This window comes from Raphanus sativus, chromosome 9, assembly GCF_000801105.2.
Source record: "Raphanus sativus cultivar WK10039 chromosome 9, ASM80110v3, whole genome shotgun sequence".
NCBI classification, from domain to species: domain Eukaryota; kingdom Viridiplantae; phylum Streptophyta; class Magnoliopsida; order Brassicales; family Brassicaceae; genus Raphanus; species Raphanus sativus.
The window spans coordinates 9415234-9441964 of NC_079519.1; the positions used below are offsets into that span (position 1 = coordinate 9415234).

The following is a 26731-nucleotide window of genomic DNA, read 5'->3' on the forward strand; positions in this document are numbered from 1 at the left end:
AAGTAATGCCATAATCATATTTTTTAAACTAAAATAAATAGTTAAATGATGTTTTTGCTTTTGTATCACTTTCCCCTTTGGGTATTTCTATCAATGAAGTTAAAAAAAAATGATGTTTTTGATTAGTGGAGAAATAAATGGTACGAATTAAATATACGATCGTCATAAAAGGAAAAAAGGGTTTTTAGCAAATCTTGTAAAACAAAACGAAATTAAATGGAAAGAAAAGAAAACATTAAATGGAATTAAAAATCGTTGCGGTGCGTCTTCTCCCTCCTCGCTCTTTGGCAGCAGTACAATAAACATTAAAACAGCTTTCTCTCTCCTCTCTCCCATTACTCCGATCTGACTCTCTCTCTCACTACTCAACCTCCCATTGGCCGAGCCTGTTTGATTATCGGAAACCCTAATTCCTCAAACTCGGAAGCATTAGCAAAGTCGAATCTCACAAACAGTTGCGGGGATGGTGAGAAGATGCTGCTAAAACAGTCAGTGATTAAAAAAATGATGATGACGAAGAACGGACGAAACGACGTCGTAGACGAAGAAGAAGATAACGACGATTGTTTCTACGAGTCACTGGATCGCGTCCTCTCTTCCTGCTCTTGCTCAACTTCCAACTCAGACTACGACTCCGACAACCCCAACCCCAACCCCAACATCCCCGATCCGATCCACGATCCGACTCCGTTTCCCCTCCCATCCGGCTTCGAGCTGTGGAAAACGGAGCCCGAGTCCGTCACCGAGAGACGAACCAGGCTCTTACGCGGTTTGGGACTCAGCGACGAGCCGGATCTCCCTCCCGCGACGAGCCACCGTAGAAAAGCCATCTGCAGCTCTCATCTCGCCAGATCAGACGTCTCGATCTCGAAGCGTAACGGCCGATTCGACAATGTCGATTCTGGTAAGCTTCGAGGATCTGTAGATAAGCTCCGTACGCGTAACAAAGAGACGATAGAGACTGTAGAGAAACAGAATGGGAGGAGAGATGTGGTTCTAGAGGAGCAAATGTGCACGATTAGGAATCTAGATACTGGGAAAGAGTTCGTGGTGAATGAAGTGAGAGAAGACGGGATGTTGGAGAAGTTGAAGGAGGTAGGCACCGATCGTCAGTTGACTCTGGAGGAGTTTGAGATGTGTGTTGGGACATCACCGATTGTTCTCGAGCTGATGAGGAGGCAGAATGTTGAAGATGATGTTAGTAAAGACTCTGTGGATTTGAGTGTAAGTGTGAGTGGGAGTAGAGTAACTAAGCATAGACGGAGAGGGAGTTGGCTAAAGAGTATAAAGAACGTTGCTAGTAGTGTGGCAGGAGGGTACAAAGAGAGACGAAGTACTGATGATAGAGATTCACTGTCAGAGAGAGGAGGAGGAGGAGGTCAGAGGTTTAGCTCTGCAACTGATGATAGCAGAGACATGTTGTTTCATGACCCTGAGAGAGTTAAGGTTAGGCAGTACGGGAAGTCGTGTAAAGAACTCACAGCGCTTTTCAAGAGCCAAGAGATTCAGGCTCATAAAGGGTCGATTTGGAGCATTAAGTTCAGTTTGGATGGGAGGTATCTCGCTACTGCTGGTGAGGATTGTGTTATTCAGATTTGGAAAGTTGTTGAATCGGAAAGAAAAGGGGAACTCTTGTCGATGGATAAACAGCAAGACGATGGGAGCGTAAATTTGTTCCTTTTGGCAAATGGATCTCCAGAGCCAGCTTCAATGTCTCCCATGAGAAGAGGGAGGACATCTTTCAGCAGAAAATCAGTGAGCTTGGACAATGTTCTGGTTCCAGAAACAGTCTTTGGTCTTTCAGAGAAACCTGTGTGTTCCTTTGTTGGGCATTTGGATGATGTACTTGATCTTTCGTGGTCAAATTCTCAGGTTGGTAGCATTTTGTTCTGTTATTCCCAACCACTATTCTCTTGGGATGCAAACTTCCTTATGTGTATTTAGTTTAACTTGCTAGTGTTAAGTATACGCCTTCTGAACTGTTATGTGAGGATCTGCTTCCTTCAGCTATTCTTCTTTAATACTCAGGCATTGTTTTTGTTTCCAGCACCTGCTTTCCTCTTCTATGGACAAGACTGTTCGTCTATGGGATTTATCTAGCAAGTCATGTTTGAAAGTCTTCTCGCATAGTGACTACGGTAAGTGAATATAGCCTCTTGTACCGCACCAGTGACCATACTTTACTTGTTCTCCTAGTCTGTAGGAAACTAAGCATACATCGCAATGAGAATAAATTAGCCGCTTTGAGTGTGAACTCTGATTCTGGAAAGATTCGTTTTGTCAATATATTTGTGATATGAAATTTTAGACTCAAGCGGCTCTTCAATTTCACTGCAACATAGGAAGAAAAGATAACAATATATACGTTGGTTATGTAACATAAGATTTTCTCTCGGCTGATTTTTTTGTTTCCTGGTCCACACAGTGACTTGCATCCAGTTTAATCCCGTGGATGACAATTACTTCATCAGTGGATCCTTAGACGCAAAAGTTCGTATATGGAGCATTCCTGATCATCAAGTTGTTGACTGGAATGATCTTCATGAGATGGTCACAGCTGCCTGCTATACACCGGATGGTCAGGTACACCATTGAATTATTTCTATTTTGGGCTAAAATTAAAATAAGTACCTTAATGAAGCTCTCTTTGGTTTGTAAAGGGTGCATTGGTTGGTTCATACAAGGGGACTTGTTGCTTATACAATACACATGGTATATAAACTCATTAACCTTGTCTCTTTCTTAGAAGTCTAAATTGTTTCTTCATTTTTCGAAACTTAATTTATTTTGTTATTTCGTTATTTAGATAACAAATTGCAGCAGAGAAAGGAAATCAATCTGAAGAACAGGAAAAAGAAATCCAATCACAAGAAAATCACTGGTTTTCAGGTAGAAAGCTAAAACAAGAAGCTAACAACACCGTTCTGTTCTTTTGATTTATACTTGCTAATGTCGGAAGCTCTTACTATTCTCATGAAACCAGTTTGTGGCGGGAAGTTCATCGGAAGTACTTGTCACATCTGCAGATTCACGGACTCGTGTTGTTGACGGTGTTGACCTTGTTCACAAGTTTAAAGGTAAACAATACTAACCTAAGAACTCTCTTCTTCGTTCTTACTCGGAAATGGATAACCTCAAACTTCTTGTGTGTTCTGTTCTCTCTTTGGTCTTAAAACGAAGCTAAGCGTTTTTAGCAAATTTTGGTATTGCAGGATTTCGCAACACAAACAGCCAAATCTCGGCCTCACTTACACCAAACGGGAAGTTTCTAGTCTCAGCAAGCGAAGACTCCAATGTATATGTATGGAACTACGACTCAGACTCTCGTGCTGGAAGAAGCAAACGTGTCACAGTCACAAACTCATACGAACACTTTTACTGTCGAGACGTCTCTGTAGCCGTACCTTGGCCTGGAAAAATCAGTAACAGCAACAGCCCTGACGAGTCTCCCATGACAGCCAATAACCCTCCAACACCTGTCAACGATCCAATCAACAACAAAACCGTCACCAACGGTATCATTTCGAGCGCCACAAACCGATACTTCTTCGATAGGATCTCGGCGACATGGCCCGAGGAGAAACTTTTGCTGGCTGCAAAGAACCGGGCAAGAACTAGCCCTCGCGTGAGCGTGGACATGTCTAATGGACCGGTTAGCAGAAAACCGAGTGCTTCGGCTTGGTCTATGGTGATTGTGACTGGCGGTTTACGAGGCGAGATCAGAACATTTCAGAATTTTGGATTACCGGTTCGTCTATGAAGCCACGGAGAGAGTTTTACAAATCAGCAAGCCCAAGGCAAAAGTGAAAAAAAAATTACTTAGTAAAAACACCTTCTCGAGTCAATAGTGTATAGATTGAGAGAAGGTTGGTTCTTCCAATAACTCTCTTTTCTCACCATCTTTAATTATTTTTTTTTACATTTGTTATCTTTAAAATTCAGATCTCTAGCAAATATATATAATTATTTTGAAAGAAAATTCATATACCATAGTATTGGAGTTGTATATGAATCAGGAATAGAACTGAGTATATGGCAATTCACACTTTGTATTTGCTACTAGGCTTATCTATACATGTAAGTAATTTGTGTATAAGTTCATCATTTCAATGAATAAGTTTATCCTCAGAGCAGATTGTCCATAACAAATTATGGCATATTTTTGTTCCATAGCTCTTCTGCCATACACAGAGATGGAGAGACCCATGAAACTTACAAGTAAAAGTATGTACCGAGAGGAAATCTAGTTCTCGTATTCTCATTGGCTGTAAGAGTATGACATGGCCGAAACTTCAGCTATAGATAATCTTAGAGCATCATTATGAGTGGGACGTCCTTAAAATCTTTTTCTTTTCTGATTTCTTAAAAAAAAAAAAACCAATCGCGAGTCGCCACGTGTCGTCTGACCCGCGAACAGTATCTAGAACGCATGAAGGATGTTTCTTATATTGGGATTTTTGGGCACAGAAATTGAGAAAAGTGGCGGGGCACACACCAAAAAAACTAAGGACTTCCATTTGAGACACTGATAATGATGCTCTTAGTATTACATATATCCTCGGAAAAACATCTGCGGGGACCGCCCTTCACATGTCCCGACTCGTTTAGTAAAATCATCTCCAGTGGTTACTTTCATTTTTACTTTCAAAAATTTACCTTTTTAAAATAAAAAAATGAAACAATATTCACTCTAATTGTTTGCTTTATTTCTTGATTATAAAATAAATATTCCAAGTATGTTTAATCTTCAATTTATCATTAATTATTACTAGACACCTTATATTTTTTATATTTACTTATTTTGCGCAAATATTTTATTTTAACAATATTCCAACATAGTTATTATTTTATATAAATTTAATATTTTCATATAATAAATTTATTAAACATGAATAAACAAACACAAAACATCATAATTCGTATAAAAAAGACACCATACATATAATTTTTTTCTACAATTGATTAACAAAAGTGTCTAGTAAGAAATAAGCTTATTTATCTTTGACTCTTTTAAATTGAGTTACAAAGTTCTTAAAAATACATATTCATATGTTTTGATATAAACATCTAATTAGATAAAAATAATAGTTGAAATTTTATAATTAATTAGATTATATTAAAGAATATAATTTATTTTGGTAAAAGATAAAAATAAATAAAAGTTAAATACTAATTTACAATGAAAAATTTATCTTAAAAATAATGAAGATATGTACCGTAGATCTTCAAATTTGAAGCAACACCGTTCATTGTTTTATTTTGAAATAAAACTGAAATAAGGTTGGAAAAAAACTTACTTCAAAACGAAAAACAAAAAGTGAAAAATGAAGTGGGGTTAAAAATAAAGTGAATCTATATAAAGGCACACAAGCACAAACATTTATACAAACATTACATTTACTCTTTAACGTGACAATGGCCCTTCAAGCTGCTTCTTTGGTCTCCTCTGCTTTCTCTGTCCGAAAAGAAGTAATTAATTCGCTTTTTTACTTTTATTAATCATCTCCTTAACTATATTCCGTCTTATAGACTAACTAACATATTTTGGTTGCAGGGAAAATCAAATGCTTCATCATCAACATCATCATCATCTTTCAAAGAGTCTAGTCTTTTTGGTGATACACTTTCAGACCAAATCAAAGCTGATTTTGTCTCTTCCTCCTTGAGATGCCAGGTACATTAACATAATCTCATTACTTGTAAATGTGGTGTCTCGTTCGATACAGTGAAGGAACAATAAGATTGCTTGCAGAGGGAACAAAGCTTGAGGAACAAAGGAGCAATTATTCGAGCTCAAACAATCGCGACTTCAACCCCATCGGTCACACAATCTACCTTGAATCGCAAGAAAACCGTTAGAAAAGGAAATGTATCGTCACTGGAGCTTATCAGGGCTAGTGTAATGACCCGATTTCGGCCACAGAGTTCGTTAGCATGCTAACGCCCATGCACTCACCCAAAGGTCTAATATTTGTCTATAAATACCAGCTCATCTACTTTGTTTTCTCCACCAAGTTATCAAGAAAAGTTTTAGAGAGAGATAGTGAGTGGAGTTGTGATCCTTTTGCAGAGAGAGTCGCCTGAGGTCGTCGCCGGAGCCACCGTGTCCAGTGATCTCGTCCAGCCAGTCACCACCGTAATCCCCTTAGGTAACCGCCGGAAACCCCTTGCATTTTAGGTTTAGTTTCGGCCGTTTTAGTAAATCAACCATAACTCCCTAACCGTTGCGAATTTCTTGCATGCAAGACCACCATCGCGTTCCTCTCGTCGAGACGAATCCGTAGCCACCAGAATCGCCGCAATCGGAGCTCAGACGAAGCCGTACGCGCCTCCAAAGTTGGGTCGTCTCCGCCACACCGGATCACCGCTTCGCCGCCGCCGGAAATCGTCTCCGCCGCCGGCCACCGCCGTTCTCCGCCGCCGGCCACCGTCGTCCTCCGCCGCCGCTCCGCCGACTCTCCGCCGTGCTCCGACGCTCCGCCGTCGCCGCCGTTGACCGCCACCGGTGACTCGCCGGCGACTCGGCCAACTCGGCTGAGTCGACCCGGTGAGTCAACTCGGTGACTCGGTTAACCGGTCGGTTTGACTGTTTAAATCAATTACGATTTGGTTAGGGTTGGTTAGAGTAAACCGGGCGGTTAAAATCAATTTGAAATCGGTTAAGGAAAACCAATTGGTTAAATCAAATTGATTTCTGGTCAAAGGTTGACCGGGTTGACTTTTGACCAGCGGGTTGACTTTTCTTTAGGCGCCCGTTTTGAGTCGTTCGAAAGGCGTTTTGACTCGAATTTTCGCCATGGTTTCAGATTTGGAGTCTATTTGAGCAGCTGGAGTTCATAGATACCACTTCTCTTCATTTGCTAAGGTGAGGGTCTATTCCGTAAATCCCGTACCAGTATAGAATTCTTCCTATCGTAGTGTAGTCTCGAAACATGATATGTCTTTGTGAATTGAGTCTGTTTGATTGTCTTGTTTGTTTATTATTATTGATTGTTAAACCGGAAATAGGATAATAGAGGATTCAACGATTGAGTGAATTGATTGATGCTAAGAATTGTTATACATATGTAAATATATATATAAGCGAGTCCATGTGTGGAGATTGGCGGGGGTACAGAGACGTTTGTACTTACGACGCCTATGATTGAGGAGATTGGCGGGGGCACATGACGTCTGTGCTTACGACGCCTATGATTGTGGAGAGTTGCGGGGGTACAGAGACGTTTGTACTTACGACGCCATCAGGTTAGCGGGGTACAGCTTGGACCACTGTATTACGACGCAAAATGGAGTGTATATATCTATATCCTTATGAGGAAATGCGGGGTGCAGAGAATATATCTATGTGCTATCATCGCATTGGTTGTAGCATGTCTAAGTGCACTAGACATATATTATTTGTTTGTGTGGTGTAATAGGCGCCGTGTTTGTTTCATGTTAGAACTAGACTTCCATAGTGGGAGTTCTATTTACTCAAGTCTGTGCTTTGCGGTTTAGTTTTCCATACCTCACTGAGCGACTCCCCTGTTGCTCACCCCTCTTTCTTTCCCCTTTCAGGTGAGACCGATGAGCAGGAGTGACCATATCGGACTAGTGCTACTATTTGGGCTCGTGGGCTTTATCGTTTTATCCTTTATCGTTATTGGGCCTCTAGGCCTTCGGACTTCTATCGTTTACGCTACTTTCTATATTTCAGAACTTCGGACTTATGTTGTTATTTATATTTCGGATTTGACTTTATGGTATGTATTTGATTTTATGATATGACATGGATTTTATTATTATTATTCCCGCTGCGCTATTATTTATTTTATCTCGAATTATTTTATTATTATTCGGAAGTGGCGGTCGCCACAGTTTTGGTATCAGAGCCGTGTTCCATCCCGGCTCTGTCCCGGGATGGCGATTTTGGAGACTCGGTTTTTATTCGGTTTTAATCGGTTTTCAAATGTTTATGGGGATATGGGGATTTTAAAAGTAAAATAAAATAGCACATTTCCGTTAGATATCACTCCTTTAATTGTTGGTTTTAGTCAGAAGTTAACTCGTTTGCCTTCATTTCAGATGCCGCCGAGGAGAGCTACCCGTGCTCAGATCGCTAGAGATGCTAGAGAGGCTCAGGATGAGCATGTTCAGCCCGCAGTTCCGCAGCCCGTTGCTCCGCAGATTGATCAGGATCATGAGACAGATGATTCAGGAGTCAGTTCAGCAGATTGCCCAAGAGGCAGCCAGGCAAGCCGCTCAGGAGGCTGCCCGGGTAGCTGCTCAGGAGGTTGCTCGACAGATGGCTGCAGCTCAGCAGGTTCCGCAGGGTCCTCAGATTCATGTGCAGCAGGGTCCGCAGATTCATATGCAGCAAGTTCCGCTAGTTCAGGTCCAGCATGATCATCAGGTTCCAGCTCAGCAGGCCCCAGCGCCACAGTATCCGCAGGTTCCTATTCAGCCAGTTCCAGGTGTCTTTCATGTTCCGCCGCCGCCACCCGTCATTCCAGTGCATGTACCCGAGGTTGATGAGACATTTATCAGGGTGTTGTCACAGATGAAGTATGTGAACTTGGAGCATTTCAGTGGTACCACGGACCCTACACTTGCTCACGATTGGAGGCACAGTTTGGATAAGTGTTTGAACACTATCTCATGCCCACCAAGGCACAAGCTTAGGATTGCTGAGTTGTATTTACGCGGAGATGCAGCAGTATGGTGGGATGGAGTGCGAGTGATGCACCGTGGCGAGATGACTTTTGATGATTTCATGTATGCATTCAACAAGAAGTATTTTCCAAGAGAAGCTTTGGATGAGAAGAAGAACGATTTTGAGAGTTTGAGGCAGGGTGGAAAGTCTGTGAGAGAGTATGAGCACGAGTTTCGCCAGCTTCACCGATTTGCGGGTAATGGTATGGATGAGGAGGATCTGATCAGGAGGTTCTTAAAGGGGATGCGAGTGGAACTTCGCGGTAGGTGCAGTATGGCCACCTATACCAGTTTGGAGGATCTGGTAGAGAAAACAGTTGTGCAGGAGAAATGTATGGCAGAGGAGCAGAAGTACTCCAGGGCAGTTCAGCCTAAGTCCGGAGGATCTTCTTCCTCTCAGAAGAGGACTTGGGAGCAGACCGGGACACCTCGTTGTGGGCGTTGTCGTCGCCATCATTTTGGAGAATGTTTCCAGTGTTCTAACTGTGGTCTGTTGGGACATCTTTTGAGGGATTGTTGGAGGCCTCCGCGCGCTCAGGTTGGAGCGCCAACAGCACCAGTAGCCGCTAACAGGAACTGTTACGGGTGTAACCAGCCAGGTCACATATTCAGAGATTGTCCGAGGAGGGGCAATGCAGCACTTCCGCCGCCACCAAAGCGTTTAGCCATCGCTCCACGTGTGTTTACGGTTGGAGAAGCAGAGGGAGCCGAGCCGATAGCGGGTATGCATCCTTATCATACTTGTTATGTTTGTGTACTATTGGATTCATGAATATCATTTGTAGTTAGTAAAAATCTCGTGTAGGATTGGTTTCGGTTGGAGGTGAGCCCGCTCACACCTTATTTGACACGGGAGCTTCTCACAGTTTTGTGACTCCGCGCTTTGCTAAGTGTTGGTCTTTTCGAGGAGTCTTCGTGCAGAAGGCTAAGCAGATTCAGACTGCCGGTTCAGAGAAGTTGGGAGCAATCGGTATTCATCACGACGTACCAGTTACACTTGGAGGAGTTGAGTTTCTCGGAGACTTGACAGAGATGGAGCTGAGTTTCTACGATGTCATACTTGGGATGGATTGGCTATCACGACATAGAGTTGTATTAGATTGCCCGGATGCAAGAGTTAATATCCCTAGAGCTGAAGGGAATATCGTTTTCCAGGGGACTCGGGCACACCAGGGAATTTCTATTGTTTCCATGTTGCGTGCAGAGGAATTGTTGGAGAATGGAGCAGAGGGATTTTTGGCGACCATTTCGATGGACAAGGATGATGATCAGCTCGAGCTACAGGATATTCCAGTGGTTGCCGAGTATGCAGATGTTTTTGAGGCTTTAAAGGGGCCACCACCAGCTAGAAGTGACGTTCTTGCAATTGAGGTGGAACCAGGGGCAGCACCAGTTTCACGAGCTCCTTACCGTTTAGCTCCCGCAGAGATGGCTGAGTTGAAGAAGCAGTTGGAGGAGCTATCAGATAAGGGGTTTATCAGGCCGAGTACTTCACCGTGGGGAGCACCAGTTTTGTTTGTGAAGAAAAAGATGGAAGTTTCAGGCTTTGTATCGACTACAGAGGTTTGAACAAAGTCACCATCAAGAATCGCTTCCGCGTATCGACGAGTTGTTGGATCAGTTGCAAGGAGCTTCATGGTTTTCTAAGATTGATCTAGCATCAGGATACCATCAGATTGCCATAGCAGAGGGAGATGTAAGGAAGACGGCTTTTCGTACACGCTACGGACATTATGAGTTCGTAGTGATGCCATTTGGGTTGACGAACGCACCAGCAGCATTCATGAAGCTAATGAATGACGTATTCCGAGAGCATTTGGATAAGTGTGTGATCGTTTTCATCGACGATATCTTGGTTTATTCTCGGAGTAGAGAAGAGCACGCTGAGCATTTACGGATTGTTTTGGAGAAGCTTAGAGAGCATCAGTTGTTTGCTAAGTTGAGTAAGTGCAGCTTCTGGCAGAGGAAGATTGGATTTCTCGGTCATGTGGTTTCAGAAGAAGGAGTTGCGGTAGATCCAGAAAAGATTAAAGCTATTTCAGAGTGGCCGACACCTAAGAGTGCGACGGAGATCCGCAGTTTTCTCGGTTTGGCAGGATACTACAGGAATTTCGTCAAGAGTTTTGCTAGCATTGCAAAGCCAATGACAAAGTTAACGGGCAAGGACGTCAAGTTTGATTGGACAATGAGTGCTCGGAGAGCTTTGCTGAGTTGAAGCGACAACTGACTCAGACACCAGTTTTGGTACTCCCGAGGCCAGGGATACCATATGAGGTTTACACTGATGCATCAGGCACTGGATTGGGATGTGTATTGATGCAGGAGGGCAAGGTCATTGCATATGCATCACGACAGTTGAGGCCCCACGAGGCTAATTATCCTACGCACGATTTGGAGTTAGCGGCAGTTGTCTTTGCGTTGAAGATTTGGAGGTCGTATTTGTATGGAGAGAAGGTGAAGATCTTCACTGACCACAAGAGTCTGAAGTACATTTTTACTCAGACGGATTTGAATTTGAGGCAGCGTAGATGGGTGGAGTTGTTAGCAGACTACAACTTGGAGATCGCTTATCATCCGGGAAAAGCTAATCAGGTAGCAGATGCCTTGAGTAGGCGCAGGAGCGATGTTTCAGGAACCAAAGAAGTTCAGGAGTGTATGGGAACACTTGCTAGTTTGAGATTATGCGCCACTACCGTAGATGGAGAATCAGTTGGCCTCGAGTCTGTAGAGCAGGCAGATTTGCTATGGAGGATACGCAAAGCTCAGGATGTCGATAAGGCTTTGTGTAAGCAGATTGAGATCGAGAGTATTGGATATCACACAGCATCGAGCGGGATGTTCATGTACCGGAACCGAGTTTGTGTGCCCAATGATGAGCTGTTAAGAAAGGAAATCTTACAGCAAGCACATCACTCGCGTTTTTCTATTCATCCGGGGAACACCAAGATGTACCGGGATCTGAAGCGTTACTACCATTGGCCTGGTATGAAGAGGGATGTTGCTACATTTGTATTGCAGTGTCAGACTTGTCAGATGGTTAAGGCTGAGCACCAGGTTCCTAGCGGGTTATTGCAAAACCTGCCATTGCCGGAGTGGAAATGGGATATGGTGACTATGGATTTTGTATTGGGATTACCGACTACTTCAGGAGGGAAGAATGCCATATGGGTAATTGTGGACAGACTTACCAAGTCAGCCCATTTCTTAGCGATTAAGACGACCGACGGAGCGAGTCAGTTGGCGCAGATTTACATCGATGAGATTGTGAGATTGCATGGAGTTCCCGTGAGCATTGTATCGGATCGAGACGTAAAGTTTTCATCTATATTTTGGAGAGCCTTTCAGAAGGCACTTGGGACAAAGGTCCATATGAGCACAGCTTATCATCCGCAGACCGACGGTCAGTCAGAGAGGACTATTCAGACCTTAGAGGATATGTTGAGAGCTTGCGTTCTAGATTGGAAAGGAAGTTGGGGAAAGTATTTGCCTTTAGCTGAGTTTGCCTACAACAACAGTTATCACTCGAGCATTAAGATGGCACCGTATGAGGCTCTTTACGGTAGGCCTTGTCGCACACCACTTTGTTGGACAGAAGTGGGGGAGCAACGTGAGATAGGACCAGCAATGGTTCAAGAGACAGTAGAGCAGGTAGAGATGCTCAAGGCTCGGCTTAAGGAAGCTCACGACCGTCAGAAGAGTTACGCAGATAAGCGGCGTAAAGATTTGGAGTTCCAGGTTGGCGATCTGGTATACCTAAAAATGAGAACATTTCAGGGAGGATCTAAGACTCGGAAGCTGAAGAAGCTTAAACCGAGATACATGGGACCATATCCTATTTTGGAGCGGATTGGAGCAGTTGCTTACAAATTGGATTTATCGGCAGAGTTATCTGACTTCCACGATGTGTTTCATGTTTCCGTCTTGAGGAAAGTCGTTAGAGAGCCAGAGCTTATTTTGCAGCAGCCGCCAAGTGATCTTGGCAAGAATTTGTGTGCGCCTTGTCAGCCAGTGGAGATTCTGGATCGCCAAATGAAAGTGGTTAAGGGAATGATGACCGTGTTGGTCAAGGTTCGTTGGGAGAGAGATGGGATTCGAGAGGAGACATGGGAGTCTGAGCCTTAGATGAGGATTGATTATCCAGAGCTGTTTCAGGATGGTGTTGGACAGTCAGCGGACAACTCGAACTCGAGGACGAATTCTTTATTAGTGGGAGAGAATAGTAACGACCCGATTTCGGCCACAGAGTTCGTTAGCATGCTAATGCCCATGCACTCACCCAAAGGTCTAATATTTGCCTATAAATACCAGCTCATCTACTTTGTTTTCTCCACCAAGTTATCAAGAAAAGTTTTAGAGAGAGAGATAGTGAGTGGAGTTGTGATCCTTTTGCAGAGAAAGAGTCGCCTGAGGTCGTCGCCGGAGCCACCATGTCCAGTGATCTCGTCCAGCCAGTCACCACCGCTAATCCCCTTAGGTAACCGCCGGAAACCCCTTACATTTTAGGTTTAGTTCCGGCCGTTTTAGTAAATCAACCATAACTCCCTAACCGTTGCGAATTTCTTGTATGCAAGACCACCATCGCGTTCCTCTCGTCGAGACGAATCCGTAGCCACCAGAATCGCCGCAATCGGAGCTCAGACGAAGCCGTACGCACCCTCCAAATTTTCGCCGGCAATCGTCTCCGCCACCACCGGACCACCGCTTCGCCGCCGCCGGAAATCGTCTCCGCCGCTGGCCACCGCCGTGCTCCGCCGCCGTCCACCGTCGTACTCCGCCGCCGCTCCGCCGTCCTCCGCCGGTAAGCCACCGCCGCCCTCCGCCGTCGCCGCCGTTGACCGCCACCGGTGACTCGCCGGCGACTCGGCCAACTCGGCTGAGTCGACCCGGTGAGTCAACTCGGTGACTCGGTTAACCGGTCGGTTTGACTGGTTTAAATCAATTACGATTTGGTTAGGGTTGGTTAGAGTAAACCGGGCGGTTAAAATCAATTTGAAATCGGTTAAGGAAAACCAATTGGTTAAATCAAATTGATTTCTGGTCAAAGGTTGACCGGGTTGACTTTTGACCAGCGGGTTGACTTTTCTTTAGGCGCCCGTTTTGAGTCGTTCGAAAGGCGTTTTGACTCGAATTTTCGCCGTGGTTTCAGATTTAGAGTCTATTTGAGCAGGTGGAGTTCATAGAAACCATTTCTCTTCATTTTCTAAGGTGAGGGTCTATTCCGTAAATCCGGTACCAGTATAGAATTCTTCCTATCGTAGTGTAGTCTCGAAACATGATATGTCTGTGTGAATTGAGTCTGTTTGATTGTCTTGTTTGTTTATTATTATTGATTGTTAAACCGGAAATAGAATAATAGAGGATTCAACGATTGAGTGAATTGATTGATGCTAAGAATTGTTATACATATGTAAATATATATATAAGCGAGTCCATGTGTGGAGATTGGCGGGAGTACAGAAACGTTTGTACTTACGACGCCTATGATTGAGGAGATTGGCGGGGGCACATGACGTCTGTGCTTACGACGCCTATGATTGTGGAGAGTTGCGGGGGTACAGAGACGTTTGTACTTACGACGCCATCAGGTTAGCGGGGTACAGCTTGGACCACTGTATTACGACGCAAAATGGAGTGTATATATCTATATCCTTATGAGGAAATGCGGGGTGCAGAGAGTATATCTATGTGCTATCATCGCATTGGTTGTAGCATGTCTAAGTGCACTAGACATATATTATTTGTTTGGTGTGGTGTAATAGGCGCCGTGTTTGTTTCATGATAGAACTAGACTTCCATAGTGGGAGTTCTATTTACTCAAGTCTGTGCTTTGCGGTTTAGTTTTCCATACCTCACTGAGCGACTCCCCTGTTGCTCACCCCTCTTTCTTTCCCCTTTCAGATGAGACCGATGAGCAGGAGTGATCATATCGGACGAGTGCTACTATTTGGGCTCGTGGGCTTTATCATTTTATCCTTTATCGTTTTATCGTTATTGGGCCTCTAGGCCTTCGGACTTATATCGTTTACGCTACTTTCTATATTCAGACCTTCGGACTTATGTTGTTATTTATATTTCGGATTTGACTTTATGGTATTGTATTTGATTTTATAATATGACGTGAATTTTATTATTATTATTCCCGCTGCGCTATTATTTATTTTATCTCGAATTATTTTATTATTATTCGGAAGTGGCGGTCGCCACAGCTAGGTTTAGCAACGGCAAAGGCATTAGCCGAGACAGGTAAATGGCACGTGATAATGGCGTGCAGAGACTTCCTCATACGAGGCTAAACAGCTCGGCGATGATAGATGGAGGAGATTTCAACGGTGCAAAGGCATATAAAGACAGTAAAGTCTGCAACATGTTGACAATGCAAGAGTTTCATAGGCGTTTCCACGAAGAAACTGGCATCACTTTCGCTTCCCTTTACCCTGGTTGTATCGCGACGACAGGTTTGTTCAGAGAGCATATTCCTCTCTTCCGTTCACTCTTCCCTCCTTTCCAGAAATACATCACCAAAGGGTATGTCTCCGAGGCTGAGGCTGGCAAAAGACTTGCTCAGGTAAGAAAAATTATCAAAAGCTAATTACTTGTTACCCAAGAAACCTTTCTTTCAGATTGTTGCAGTGTTAGTGTAGTCAACCAATGTGTTTATTTGTTGAAGGTGGTGGGTGATCCAAACTTGACGAAGTCGGGAGTGTACTGGAGCTGGAACAAGACCTCAGCTTCATTCGAGAGTCAGTTGTCTCAAGAAGCTAGCGATGTTGAGAAGGCTCGTAGGGTTTGGGAAGTTAGCGAGAAGCTCGTGGGCTTGGCCTAAAACTTGATTTGAGTCTCCTACCGTCTTTTAAGCTAAGTTACGATGAGAAGCAAACAAAAGAGGAAACATCGATGAAGCCTGGGTATCAACGTTGAGTTTTTGTGTGTGTTGGCTAATTCTATTTGTTGACAAACCAAAAAAATCCTTTTAAAAAGATAAATAAAAATTGCAGGGCCGTCTAATAGCACGTGCAAATAGTGCGATCGAACAGAGTCCAAGTATAAAAATAAAAAAATAAAATAAATTTTCAACAGTATATACATAAATTATGGTTTGAAACTTTAAAATTTAGATATAGTATTGATTAATTTAAAGTTTATAATTTATAAAAAACGTTAGACATAGATAGAAATAAGAAAAATTTGAGACGGCATTAAAAAAAATTGTTTAAGCTGTTCCGATATTTAAGAACCCCTAATTGATCATTTTCTATATTTAGGAGTTCCAAATGCGTATTTCAAGTCGTATCTTTAAATTTGATCATGTATGGACTGAGAAAATCTTAGACTTAACATTGAGACTAATTCATGTTTTCGTTGAATCCAGTGTGCTTATTCTTCTATCTCCAGTATTTAAGAGTTTCTTTATTCACAATGACATGCATGTATGGTTGGTTAGTTTATATTCTTGTTATATCAGATACAGTCGTATATGACTTTAAACCGTAGCAACAAAACAACAAATCACAGAGTAGAAAAGTCTTTGTTAAACGCAAAAAGAACATGAAGGACCACTGCAAAGAAACTGAAAACAAAACATTTGCAAGAAATTGAGAGAGTTTGAAGAAGAATATTTATAAGACCACACATCTTTTCGAGTTCAACGTAGCTCAGCAAAAAAAGATAGCCTGTCAGACCGCCGTGCAATCAACGCGGCAAGGATAGAACCAAGCCGGATAACGATCCTCTACAGCACCAGATAAATCCGAAGACAATGGTGGCCGTTAATCACGCTCTGATCGCACGGTCATGGTTCACTAATTCATTAAATGATGCACTTACTAACCTCTGAGCAAGAACATGAAAGGAACATATACATAAAAATAAGAAAAAGCTTAGCTAAACTATATAAAAATTAAGGCAAGTAAAGTATTTCATGTTGATATCCAAGTGAGAAACTGTGATATTTAAACTCTCAGCTTTTAAACTAATGTGAGTTCTCAATGAACTCGAACTCAGGTTCACTCAAATCACAAGCAAATCACTTCAATGCTATCAGCCGTCTTAGAGAATCTTTCAGCTGACACAGTCAAAAGCTTGTTAAGAGACATGTTTTCACCTCTGCTCTTCAGCTTTTCTTCATACCGGTGCTTGATCCTGCTATCAAGCTTGTACCCAAGAAACGCAGGAAAAGCCAAAAGCTCTTCCACTTCACGACCCATGTACTCAATCAAATACTTCAGTTTCTCCTCTAAAGAAGTGTGACTATACTGCAGGACCTGAGGATGCTTTGTGCTCATAGCTAGAATGTCTTCAAGCGAAAGACCGTAACTCAAGTACAGCCCAATCACCCTCTGCATATTGTCAGAGCTTGTTCTGGTCACAGCCCCCATCGCAAACGCCAGTTCCTTTGTTCTATGCTTGTACCCAATCTTCACCAGAAACCCAAGTTTGTGCGAGAGGTTATCTTCTGATAGAGCTAGAAACAAGGGCGCTTTACTCAAGAACTTGAACATGCCTGGGGAATCAAAGCCACATTCTTTCAGAAACTCCACCCTCGGCCTCAGCTTCCTCTCTTTGCTAGTGCTGATCACGTTAGGGAACACGTGAACAATCTTAAACACTTGCTCGCTCGTCAAGCCAGCAAAGGACTTTAGAAACTCAACATGGCTGTTCATATGGTCAACACTGTAACTCAGTATAGCAGGTAGTCTACGCAGCACGGTTCCAGTGGCAAAGTCATCTTCCCCACTTAGATTCCTAATGAACTCAACCCTAGGAATCAGCTGAGTATCCAAGTCACTGTTGAGAATAACTGGCCGCCTCGCAACGATACCGATTCCACCGAAAGGTTCCAAGTAACTAATCAATCTCTCAATGTCTTCAACTGATTTCTGATACATGAGTTTACTCAAGTACACTTTGCTCAAAACGTGAGATATCTTTTCTTTAGGGATCCCATGGTGGATAAGCAGCCTCACTTTCTGGTTGAAACCAAGCAAGAAAGATGTGTCTGCTACAGCGAGTATGCGTTCCACTAGCTCGGGGTCAAGCCTTCCTTCGAGCTCATCAACCAAGAATGTGATGACGAGATCCAACTCTTCTGAGGATGATAATAAAGTAGGGCACTTTGCAATCAAACCTTGAAGCGCGAAGCCGTCGAGTTTCAGGGACTGAAGAGAAGCGACACGAGCGCTGATCTTATCCAAAGGCGTCGACTTTACATCTGGGTTCTTCGTCAGAAGCATCTCCGTTTCTTCTTCTTTAAACCCAATATCTCGAAAAAGCGTAAACAGAGACTCTGGGGAAGAAGAAGGAGAGACTTATAAGATGCACACCAAGTGTTTGCGAATATGCTTCATAGAGAAAAAAATGCATTTGAAGTACAAAAAATTCACCTACCTGTTTGAGTTTCGCCATCAATTGAAGGAGCAAGGGAGTTACATTGTTGAATAAGAGCGGTGTCCCGACTATCTAAGCAGCAGAGAAGCAACGGCCGTAGCTCAGTTTTAAATGTAGAAGCAGGGAAGTTTACATGGGAATAGAGAGGCGGGAGGCGGAGACTTATGGGAGGTGAGAAGAGGGAAACAGAGGAAGAGACGAGGGATAAGATGACCATGGCGATTATCCAAAAACAGAGGTTTCTGATTTGTGGGATTCACATCCAAATTCAACGGTCGTGTTTGATTCCAGCTTGGTTTTTATTGAACACACCACTTTTTAGGGCCTCGATCGGAAATAATAGTATTGGGCTTGGGTTTACAAGTCCAAATGTTTAGCGAATGTTATCAATTATCACCGCTAAATTGTTTTTAAAAAAATCTGCCTTGGATTGTTTTTTTTTTCATCATAATATTATATTAGGCCAAAGCCAATAAAGAAATGGGCCGAAGCCCTACAACTAAAACAAAAAACAAAAGTCCACCACAACAACTGGGCAAACCAAGCCACAAAACCAAACCCGACCTAGAGCACAATTAACCAAGAATAACCAATCTCCAACTCGCCCCAACGTCTGAGGATAGGTCGCCCACGTGTAGCAATCCTGACGAAGAGGAGGCACGTGTCGCGATCCGTTTCCAAACCGTCGCCACGTCGGAACATCTCCGGACGGTACGACCGAAGTCCACCAGTCGTCACCATCCCCGAAGCAAACTACTAGACCTTGCTTCCAGCCACGAGGGAGAAGGAACGCACCTCACCTCCCATTAACACTTCGACTCAAACCCTAGGAGAGCATCATCGGACCTCGCCCAAGATCTCATCCCGAGTCGTCGCCATCACCACCTTCATCATCAACGCTTCAGCCCCTGGAGAGCATCAATCAACCTACGAGATCTCATCCAGATCCGAAAACCAAAGCCAAACCCTAGACACCAAAAGAAACGAAACCGGAGCAAAACAGAGCCTCCGCCTTAATCACTACCTAGAGCCGACCGTTCACCTCTGTAGAAGAGGAGCCACGGCGGCGAACAAAACCGACCGCCTATCTAGAAGGAGACGCAGCAGCGGAGACAAGAGAGACTACACAGAATCGAAAAGCAAGCGGTTAGGAACCAGAGCATGGTAAGGCCGGACCGATGGTGGTGGCTGACGGAGCCCACTCTGTCGGCCGGAAAGCTAAAAAACGATGAACTTTCTCTATTTTTGCACTTCTTTGTCTTGGATTGTTTTTTGTGTTTATTTGCCAAATAACGAAAAAGAAGGAAAATTAGATTTTAAGAGAGAGAGAGTAGAGAGAGAGATAAGAAGAGAAATAAAGAAAGAGAGTGTGTTTTTGGTTAGATAGTGGATTTGCGAAAAAAAAAAAGTTAGATAATGGATTTATGTTTTTATAGTTATATGGAGCAAATTCCCTTGGTTTTTAGGTTATGAATTTATGATCTTTACCCGATAAATGAAATAGATGCAGAAAAACGAACAATATACAGGACTTTTTATCAGCAGGATTTTTTTTTAGATTAAAGAAAATTACATAGGTAACTAACCAATGATACAAAATACAAAGGAGAAAAATAATTATTTACAGATTTATTCATTCTACTGCTTTTAATAAGTCTATGAGCATTGTTCTATGAAATTAAAAAGTTTTTTTTAATATGAATTGGCAGACATTTCGGCTGATAGGTCAAATATTTGTTCGTTACAGTTTTGATGGCATTTCTCATAAGCCAGCTCCAGTTTGAATAGTTGACTTTTAAAGTATGTAAGTCAAAGAATTCTGAAGCAAATTTTATCATCAAAATTTCTGTAAATATTACTCCCTCTGTTTTTTTATGTAAGTAGTTTTAGATGAATGCACAAATATTAAGAATGTCATTAATTTTTTCAAAAGTAACATTGGATGTATAAATTATGTGTAGTTAAACCAATCATAAATAAGTAAATATTATTTGATTGGTCACACTTAACCCAATAAAAATAGAAATTATTTAAAATTATGAAAATTACTTATATTTTGAAACAAATAAATTTTGCTTAAACTACTTACAATAAAAAAACAGAGGGAGTATAATTTATGAAAATCGAACCTTTTTAGAAAAATACTACTACATTTTAAACATGAGAAAATCAACAGTTAAAGATGGAAGACCCACCAACATTTTTCTTTCTTCTTCTATAAATACTGTGTAGAAATGTTAACGTGGATGAGTTAATGCCGAGTAATGGTTGTGACCAAAATTCTACAGTCAAGTCTTCCAAAAAGTCAAATTTTATACAATTCCATAGTCAAGTCAAAATCTACACAATTTACACAGCGTTACAAATTACAATCAGTGTTTTTTTTTTAAAAATCAGACCAACATGGCAATCGGATCGGATTCAACAATTAAAAGATAATCAAACCGAAAAACTATTAAAACAGCCATAAGCTCACAAACTAGACTGAATAAATGAATTAATTGACTCAAATTTTAGAAATATTTAGTTACAAATTTTTTTTTAGAAATATCTTAAAATTTCAAACATAATTACATTCAAACTTTTAAATATTTCATTTTTAGGTGACTACATCTTATACTTAGTAAAAAAATTAGGTGTTTCTTTTATTTTTATGTTTATGACAAATTATAATCTTATTAAATTTTACTATCTTCACTAAATAATTTTCTTGTCTTTAATGTTTATTTGGTATATTTTATTTTAAATAAAATATATCATATCATAAGTCATTTAAATTATATATAATTTTTTTTATATTTTAAAAAATTAATAAACATAAAATTTGCTAACTCGGGGAAATTATTCGGTTTGGTTCCCTAACCGGGTTTTGAAAACAATCGATATAAACGTAACCAAATAATAAACCCCACGATTTAATCATGGAAAGAAAAAATAAACCCTAAAAAGAGGAAAATTACAGAATTGGTCTGAGATGGACGGTAGTCGTCGTTTCACACTTTCTCCGTCAACCATTCTACTTCTCCTCTCCTCTCCTCTAAAAAGCAATGGCCTTTCGACCTCCATCATTGGCTCTTTTAAGCCTTGACATGAAAAGTCCATTACTTGTAATATTATAAACCATAAGTTTATTCCCGTTTCTTCTTCTCACCACTCGTTAATCTCTTTCCTCTGTCGTCTTCCTCTCACCGCCTCTCTCCCTTGATTTTTTTTTCTTTTATATTTATCCAAACAATCATTTTTAAGATACCTTTTTTTTTTCTGGAAAGACTATGGCTTTGTTCGTGAGCTTGATCTTAGGGATAATCGCAGGATGGTTAGCTTTCGTTGTTGGGTTGCTCATAGGATGGGCATGGAGACCCAGATGGGCTTCTTGTTCTGATAAGGAAAGAGTGAAACTTCAGTGTTGTGCTCCTCGATCTTTTGATTTGTCTTTACCATCGTCTCCCTCTCCTCGTTCCGCAACTTCTCCGTTAAAGGGCTTTGGTTCTGCTCCTTGCTTGAAAGCTCTTGTCTGCGACACGTGGACTATGGCTTTGAGACAGCAGAAAACAGTCTCCCCTGTTTCTTCTTCTTCTTCTTCTTCTTCATGTGATGATGTGATTGCTGGGTAAGCTTAGTTTTAAGGATTATTTATACTTGTACTCTCTTTGTTAATTTTGTTTGTTTTTTTTTTTGTAGAGGGAAGAAAACAGAGGAGAGGTTGCCTAATACTGTGACAGAGTTAGATTTGAGACATCTTGTGCAGTTGGTTGAGAGGAAAGATGGTGGTCATGCTTGGATTCAGATGATGGACCGGTTTACTCCTGGTATGAGATACCAAGCTTGGTTAAGAGAGCCTAAGGTAATAACACTTTTGTGAGAGAGATTTCTCTTTGGTCTTTAATAGATTTCTATTTTTTTTTTCTCATTTTATGTTTTGTTGTTGATCAGAATGGTCCTACTGAGTATAGAAGCAGGACTGTGTTTGAAGATGCAACTCCTGAGATTGTAAGAGATTTTTTCTGGGATGATGAGTTTAGACCAAATTGGGATACGATGCTCTCTAGTTCAACTACTGTTGAAGAGTGCACAAGTACTGGAACCATGATTGTTAGATGGATACGCAAGGTTAGTTAGTTAGTTAGTCTCTCTGTTGTGACGATGATCGTTTTATTGACTTGTTGACTTTTCCACCTTTTATGTGTCGCAGTTCCCCTTCTTCTGCAGTGATAGAGAGTATGTGATTGGTCGTAGGATATGGAACTGTGGCAAATCTTATTACTGTGTTACGAAGGTATGTAATCAAAATGGAATCTTCTGCTAAAAATGCAAAGAAGCAGAATGAGTTGTTGTAATAACACTCTTGTGTTTGCTTCAGGGAGTATCAGTTCCTTGTATACCACGCAACAACAAGCAGAAGCGTGTGGACTTGTTCTACTCGAGCTGGTGCATTCGACCAGGTAGGTAACTCTATAATCCTCACATCCAAGAAATGAGCAGAGTTGAAATACTTTTCTCCGGGTTCTGTGCAGTGGAATCAAGAAGAGAGGATGGAGTGGCAAGTGCCTGCGAAGTGCTTCTGTTTCACCACGAAGACATGGGGATACCAAGAGAGATCGCAAAGCTCGGTGTGAAACGAGGGATGTGGGGAGCGGTTAAGAAGATGGAACCTGGTTTACGTGCTTACCAAGAGCAAAGACTCTTAAGAGGAGGAGGAGGAGGAGGAGAAGGATCCAAGCTTTCTCGGCCAGCTTTAATGGCTCAGATCAACACCAAGGTCACATCAGAACATCTCATCTCTCTCAGCAACGGCGCGTCGCCTGTCACTGAAACTCCCATTACTACACACAACGGAGGAAACGTAGCTGCGAATTTGAAGAAACTGTTGTTTATCGGTGGAGCTGTTGCGGTTGTTTGCGCTTTGACCGGTGGAGGAGGGGGTCTTGTTCCTCCTGTTCTTTTAGGGTTTGGGAAGAGGTTTGCTAACGGTGGAAGAAAACGTGAGCGCCAAGGAACTTCAACAACAACAAGTCAGAGTCGAACTACTACTAATACATAGATTGAAGTTCAAATGATTCAGGATTAGTTTTTAGAACTGTAATAAGCTGTTTCTGCCAAATCTTATACACATGGAACAGTTTTTTTATAAAAGTAATCAATAAAAAGAAAGTAATTTGTTTCTTCTAAGCTTTTGCTGAAACTGGAAATGTTTGTTTCTTGAAGAGAAGGAATGGTGGTAAAACTAAGTATACATAGTTGGAAACGACAAGCCAAGCTACAAGTGTCTAGAACCAGAGTAAAGACAAGTTTGACTAGTTTGGTCGGTGAATGAACACAGTCCACGTGGATTTTCTGTGAATGTGGACTAGTTTACTTGATTCAATCACATTATTTTATTTCTTTAAAGTTACATGTTCTTTTCCAAACAAACAACAAAAACACAAAATTGATTATATCAAATATAAACCCACATCAACTCTAGATCATTCTCTTAGCAACCCATTATTAAACATCATCATAAAAACGAAGGTAGTGTAGTAGACGTAGACATGAGAGCAATGTTTATAGTGTGTGTGTCTTAGATCTTCTTGAGAAATTCAATAACGTAAACACCAAAAGCGTTGCATGCAACTTTGATGCCTTTGAAGCCTGATGCTTTAGCTAACCCCTCGAACTCTTTCTCGGTTCGTTCTTTGCCACCAGGGTTGTGAGCCAACATGATGCAGTCGACATGGACTACTTGTTTTGTTGAGAGGCTTGAGTCTGGTGTTTCCGGTAGTATACATTCTGCTAATATCACTTTTCCATCATCTGGAAGCGCCTTGTAGCAGTTTTTCAAGAACTTCACGCAGTGTTCGTCGCTCCAATCATGGAATATCCACTGTTACAACAATGAAACAAATGGAACATTAATGTTTAACAGATAAAATGATTCATTACCCTTGCTGAACTATACTTTTAATGTCATAGAGGTTTCGGTGGTGATCACTAACCTTCATGAAAATTGCATCACCTTTAGGGACACTTACGAACATATCTCCTCCAACATGTTCAATACCTAATATTATTCAAGCAATAAAGTCAATGTCACTAATCTTATGTAAATGAAAAATCAGAATATCTGCGAATCATGTAATATACCTGGATGAGAAGTAGCTTCTTCAATGACATGTGGGAGATCGAAGTTGATGCCTTTAAGGTTAGGGTACTTAGAGACAATCATTTTGAGAGTAGCACCAATGCCACCACCAACATCAACCAAAGAAGTCAATCCCTCAAAACCCTTATAGGTCTCAAGAATCTTCTTCATTGTGATGGTTGAATGGTTAGACATTCCACTGTTGAAGACCGTGTTGAACCTAAGGTCTTTCCCATGGTACTCGAAAGCGCTCATTCCATAAGCCTTGTTGAATGGGATCACACCATCAAGAATTGCATCTTTCAAATGGTACCTATAACAAATCATGTTGGCATGATTTTAAGTGAACACACACACTCCTTAAGCTTTAACCTAAACCGTCCAACTTTTGGTTCATCAATTATTAGGATAATCTGTTTTGAAATTGATCTGATATACCAGCCGGTATGCAAAGAGAACTGGTCCGTTCAATTGTAGAAAACCAAATAAACCGATAGTAGATCGGGATCAAATAAAACATTTATTGTTGAATTTTCTTCTTATTAGTTGTATAGTTTTTGTTGGTACGGAGAGAAAAGGAGAAAAAAAAAAGAGGATTCCGATAGTAGATCTTCCACCTCCGACCAGCGTAAGTGGGCTCTCTCAGCCACGGCTTCAGTCGGAATCTTAGTTTAGTCTTCTCGTTTAGCTTATCTAGTTCTTTACTCGGCGTCGCAGCCTTTATGAGCGGCTTTTGTTTTGGTTTCGAGACAGTGGTTCAACCATCGCTTTTCGCCGACGTTTGACTCTGGGACCGCGCCGTATCTTCTTCGGTTGTGGCCGCCGGCTTCTGTTTCGAGCTGTATGAAAAGGGTATCCTTGCGGTGGTTCGTGACCGGGATAGGAGGAGATCTCGAGTTTTTCGATGGAAGCTCTCTTAGTTTCAGCCGTTGTGGTTTAGACTCTGAATCCTACACCTCCAATACAGTCGTTGGGGATGGATTTCGGTGGTCGTTTGTTATGGTCCCAGTGTTTTCCGATGGTTCTGTTCCGTGTTTTACAGCGTCGACTTCTAGAAGGAAAGGAGTTGGTTGATTCGTGCTTCCGGCGAAGATCCGGCTTTCGGCCCCGGCGGAGATTTCCAGCCGTTCCAGATGACGAAGCTCCATCCTCTGCTACGCATCTCTGTACTGCTGCGGGTGTAACACGTGGAGGTGTGCGTTTGTGTGGTGAGCGGTGGCGTAGTGCGTCTAAGGTTTTCAGTTGGGCTTGGAGTTTGTATGTTTTATTGGACTTTTTTTTTCCCGGTTTGGAGTTAATAGTTGGGCTGGTTATGGGTTTTGTAATATTTTATGACATATATAAAATCTTAGATGGCAAAAAAAAATATAGTTTTTGTTGGTATAGTCAAAAACAAAAATTTCATCTATATATGGAGTCAATATTACCACTAAAGAAACTGTATGTAAATATAATTTCTTAGTGGGACAGCAGGTAGGTATCAAAAACGTGTCAAAACGACATCATTTTGTCGGTGTTTGGATGATTGTCACTTGGTGGCCAACTCTCGGAGCTTTACCTTTTAACAATTGCTTATTAATTATTAAACTAGATCATGATCCGCGCGATCGCGCGGATTTTATTTTTGTTTTAACACATAAAATATATTCTATATTAATAGTTAATACAATTTGGAGTTTGTCATTTTTACATAATGTGGTTTTATATAATTTCGAGTTTGTCCAAAACATGTTGTTTAAGAACAATGTTAAAACTGTTTTTTGTATTAATAGTTTTTTTCGTTGGTGTATAAGAAATATAACTGTGCGGTGAAAAAAATACTAATATAATATTAACCAATATGATTTTGACATTGTGCTTTTTAAAAGTTTTTTCTAAATGTTTTATGATTGTCCAATGAATGATGAATGCAAATGCAAATACTTATATACACATTTTAGTGGGAGGAAATGAATATTCTCTAATCTATTAAATTACATATAATAAATACAAAATATCATGACACCGAAATTTTAGGTATAGTAGAATAAACTTGGAAAATGGAATTTTCCATATTCATGATTTATCAAATCTGGCAATTTGATTGTGAATATTTGATTGTAACCGAGATTTTAGGCCTAGTAGACTCAACTTGGTGAAGAGGTTTTTTTACAATCGATTTTTTTAAAGTATAAATTGATGTTCTGTTATTGAAATAATAGTATACGATTAGTATATTCTATTTAGTGTATATTCAAAGCAAACCTTGATTATTTTAGCATCAAAGAAAATATATTCTGATATCTTTAGTATTGAGTTTCAAAAGTTTTGTATCAAGCTATTTAAAATTTAAAGATTCATCAGTATTTGATGCCAAATAATTGTTTTTTTAATTCAAAGAGGTTTTGTGTTTAAGATAATTATAGTTTGATGATGGGAGGAAACATGTTCTTAAGTTATTTGGTTGATTGAATCGATTGGTTTAAGAGATAACTGGATCAAGATAGTCAAAATTATATAATGACAGGCTAAGGATTCGTGGAATATTAATATTTT

At 41.2% G+C, this 26731-nt stretch overlaps 6 protein-coding genes across 7 annotated transcripts; 4 read left to right on the forward strand and 2 right to left on the reverse strand.

Moving 5' to 3' along the window:
• Positions 1–257: 257 nt before the first annotated feature.
• LOC108855647 (uncharacterized) lies at positions 258–4052 on the forward strand. The gene is made up of 7 exons (XM_018629514.2): positions 258–1872; positions 2048–2138; positions 2426–2583; positions 2661–2712; positions 2807–2889; positions 2984–3077; positions 3213–4052. Exons 1-7 carry the CDS (start codon positions 475–477, stop codon positions 3758–3760), a joined length of 2424 nt encoding a protein of 807 aa, XP_018485016.2. The 5' UTR covers positions 258–474; the 3' UTR covers positions 3761–4052.
• Positions 4053–7892: 3840 nt separating this feature from the next.
• LOC130500031 (uncharacterized) lies at positions 7893–10260 on the forward strand. Its single transcript, XM_056994723.1, has 2 exons — positions 7893–9413; positions 9497–10260. The coding sequence occupies exons 1-2, from the start codon at positions 8105–8107 to the stop codon at positions 10258–10260; spliced, it is 2073 nt and encodes a 690-aa protein (XP_056850703.1). The 5' UTR covers positions 7893–8104.
• Positions 10261–14923: 4663 nt separating this feature from the next.
• Positions 14924–15696, forward strand: LOC130500282 (protochlorophyllide reductase A, chloroplastic-like). Its single transcript, XM_056995126.1, has 2 exons — positions 14924–15256; positions 15359–15696. The coding sequence occupies exons 1-2, from the start codon at positions 14939–14941 to the stop codon at positions 15512–15514; spliced, it is 474 nt and encodes a 157-aa protein (XP_056851106.1). The 5' UTR covers positions 14924–14938; the 3' UTR covers positions 15515–15696.
• Positions 15697–16530: 834 nt separating this feature from the next.
• LOC108824438 (transcription termination factor MTERF8, chloroplastic) lies at positions 16531–18395 on the reverse strand. 2 transcript variants are annotated; one of them, XM_056995125.1, is made up of 3 exons: positions 18153–18395; positions 18076–18116; positions 16531–17974 (listed from the first exon to the last, which is right to left on the reverse strand). In XM_056995125.1, exons 1-3 carry the CDS (start codon positions 18290–18292, stop codon positions 16704–16706), a joined length of 1452 nt encoding a protein of 483 aa, XP_056851105.1. In that variant the 5' UTR covers positions 18293–18395; the 3' UTR covers positions 16531–16703. The 2 variants fall into 2 exon arrangements, with proteins under 2 accessions (XP_056851105.1, XP_018453369.1); XM_018597867.2 differs by having other exon boundaries at positions 18076–18394.
• A 2650-nt stretch (positions 18396–21045) lies between these two features.
• Positions 21046–23238, forward strand: LOC108855431 (uncharacterized). Its single transcript, XM_018629249.2, has 6 exons — positions 21046–21685; positions 21757–21919; positions 22009–22185; positions 22268–22351; positions 22436–22517; positions 22590–23238. Exons 1-6 carry the CDS (start codon positions 21348–21350, stop codon positions 23114–23116), a joined length of 1371 nt encoding a protein of 456 aa, XP_018484751.2. The 5' UTR covers positions 21046–21347; the 3' UTR covers positions 23117–23238.
• A 397-nt stretch (positions 23239–23635) lies between these two features.
• LOC108855432 (flavone 3'-O-methyltransferase 1-like) lies at positions 23636–25344 on the reverse strand. Its single transcript, XM_056994724.1, has 5 exons — positions 25237–25344; positions 24902–25146; positions 24199–24509; positions 24051–24115; positions 23636–23938 (listed from the first exon to the last, which is right to left on the reverse strand). The coding sequence occupies exons 1-5, from the start codon at positions 25342–25344 to the stop codon at positions 23636–23638; spliced, it is 1032 nt and encodes a 343-aa protein (XP_056850704.1).
• Positions 25345–26731: the final 1387 nt, after the last annotated feature.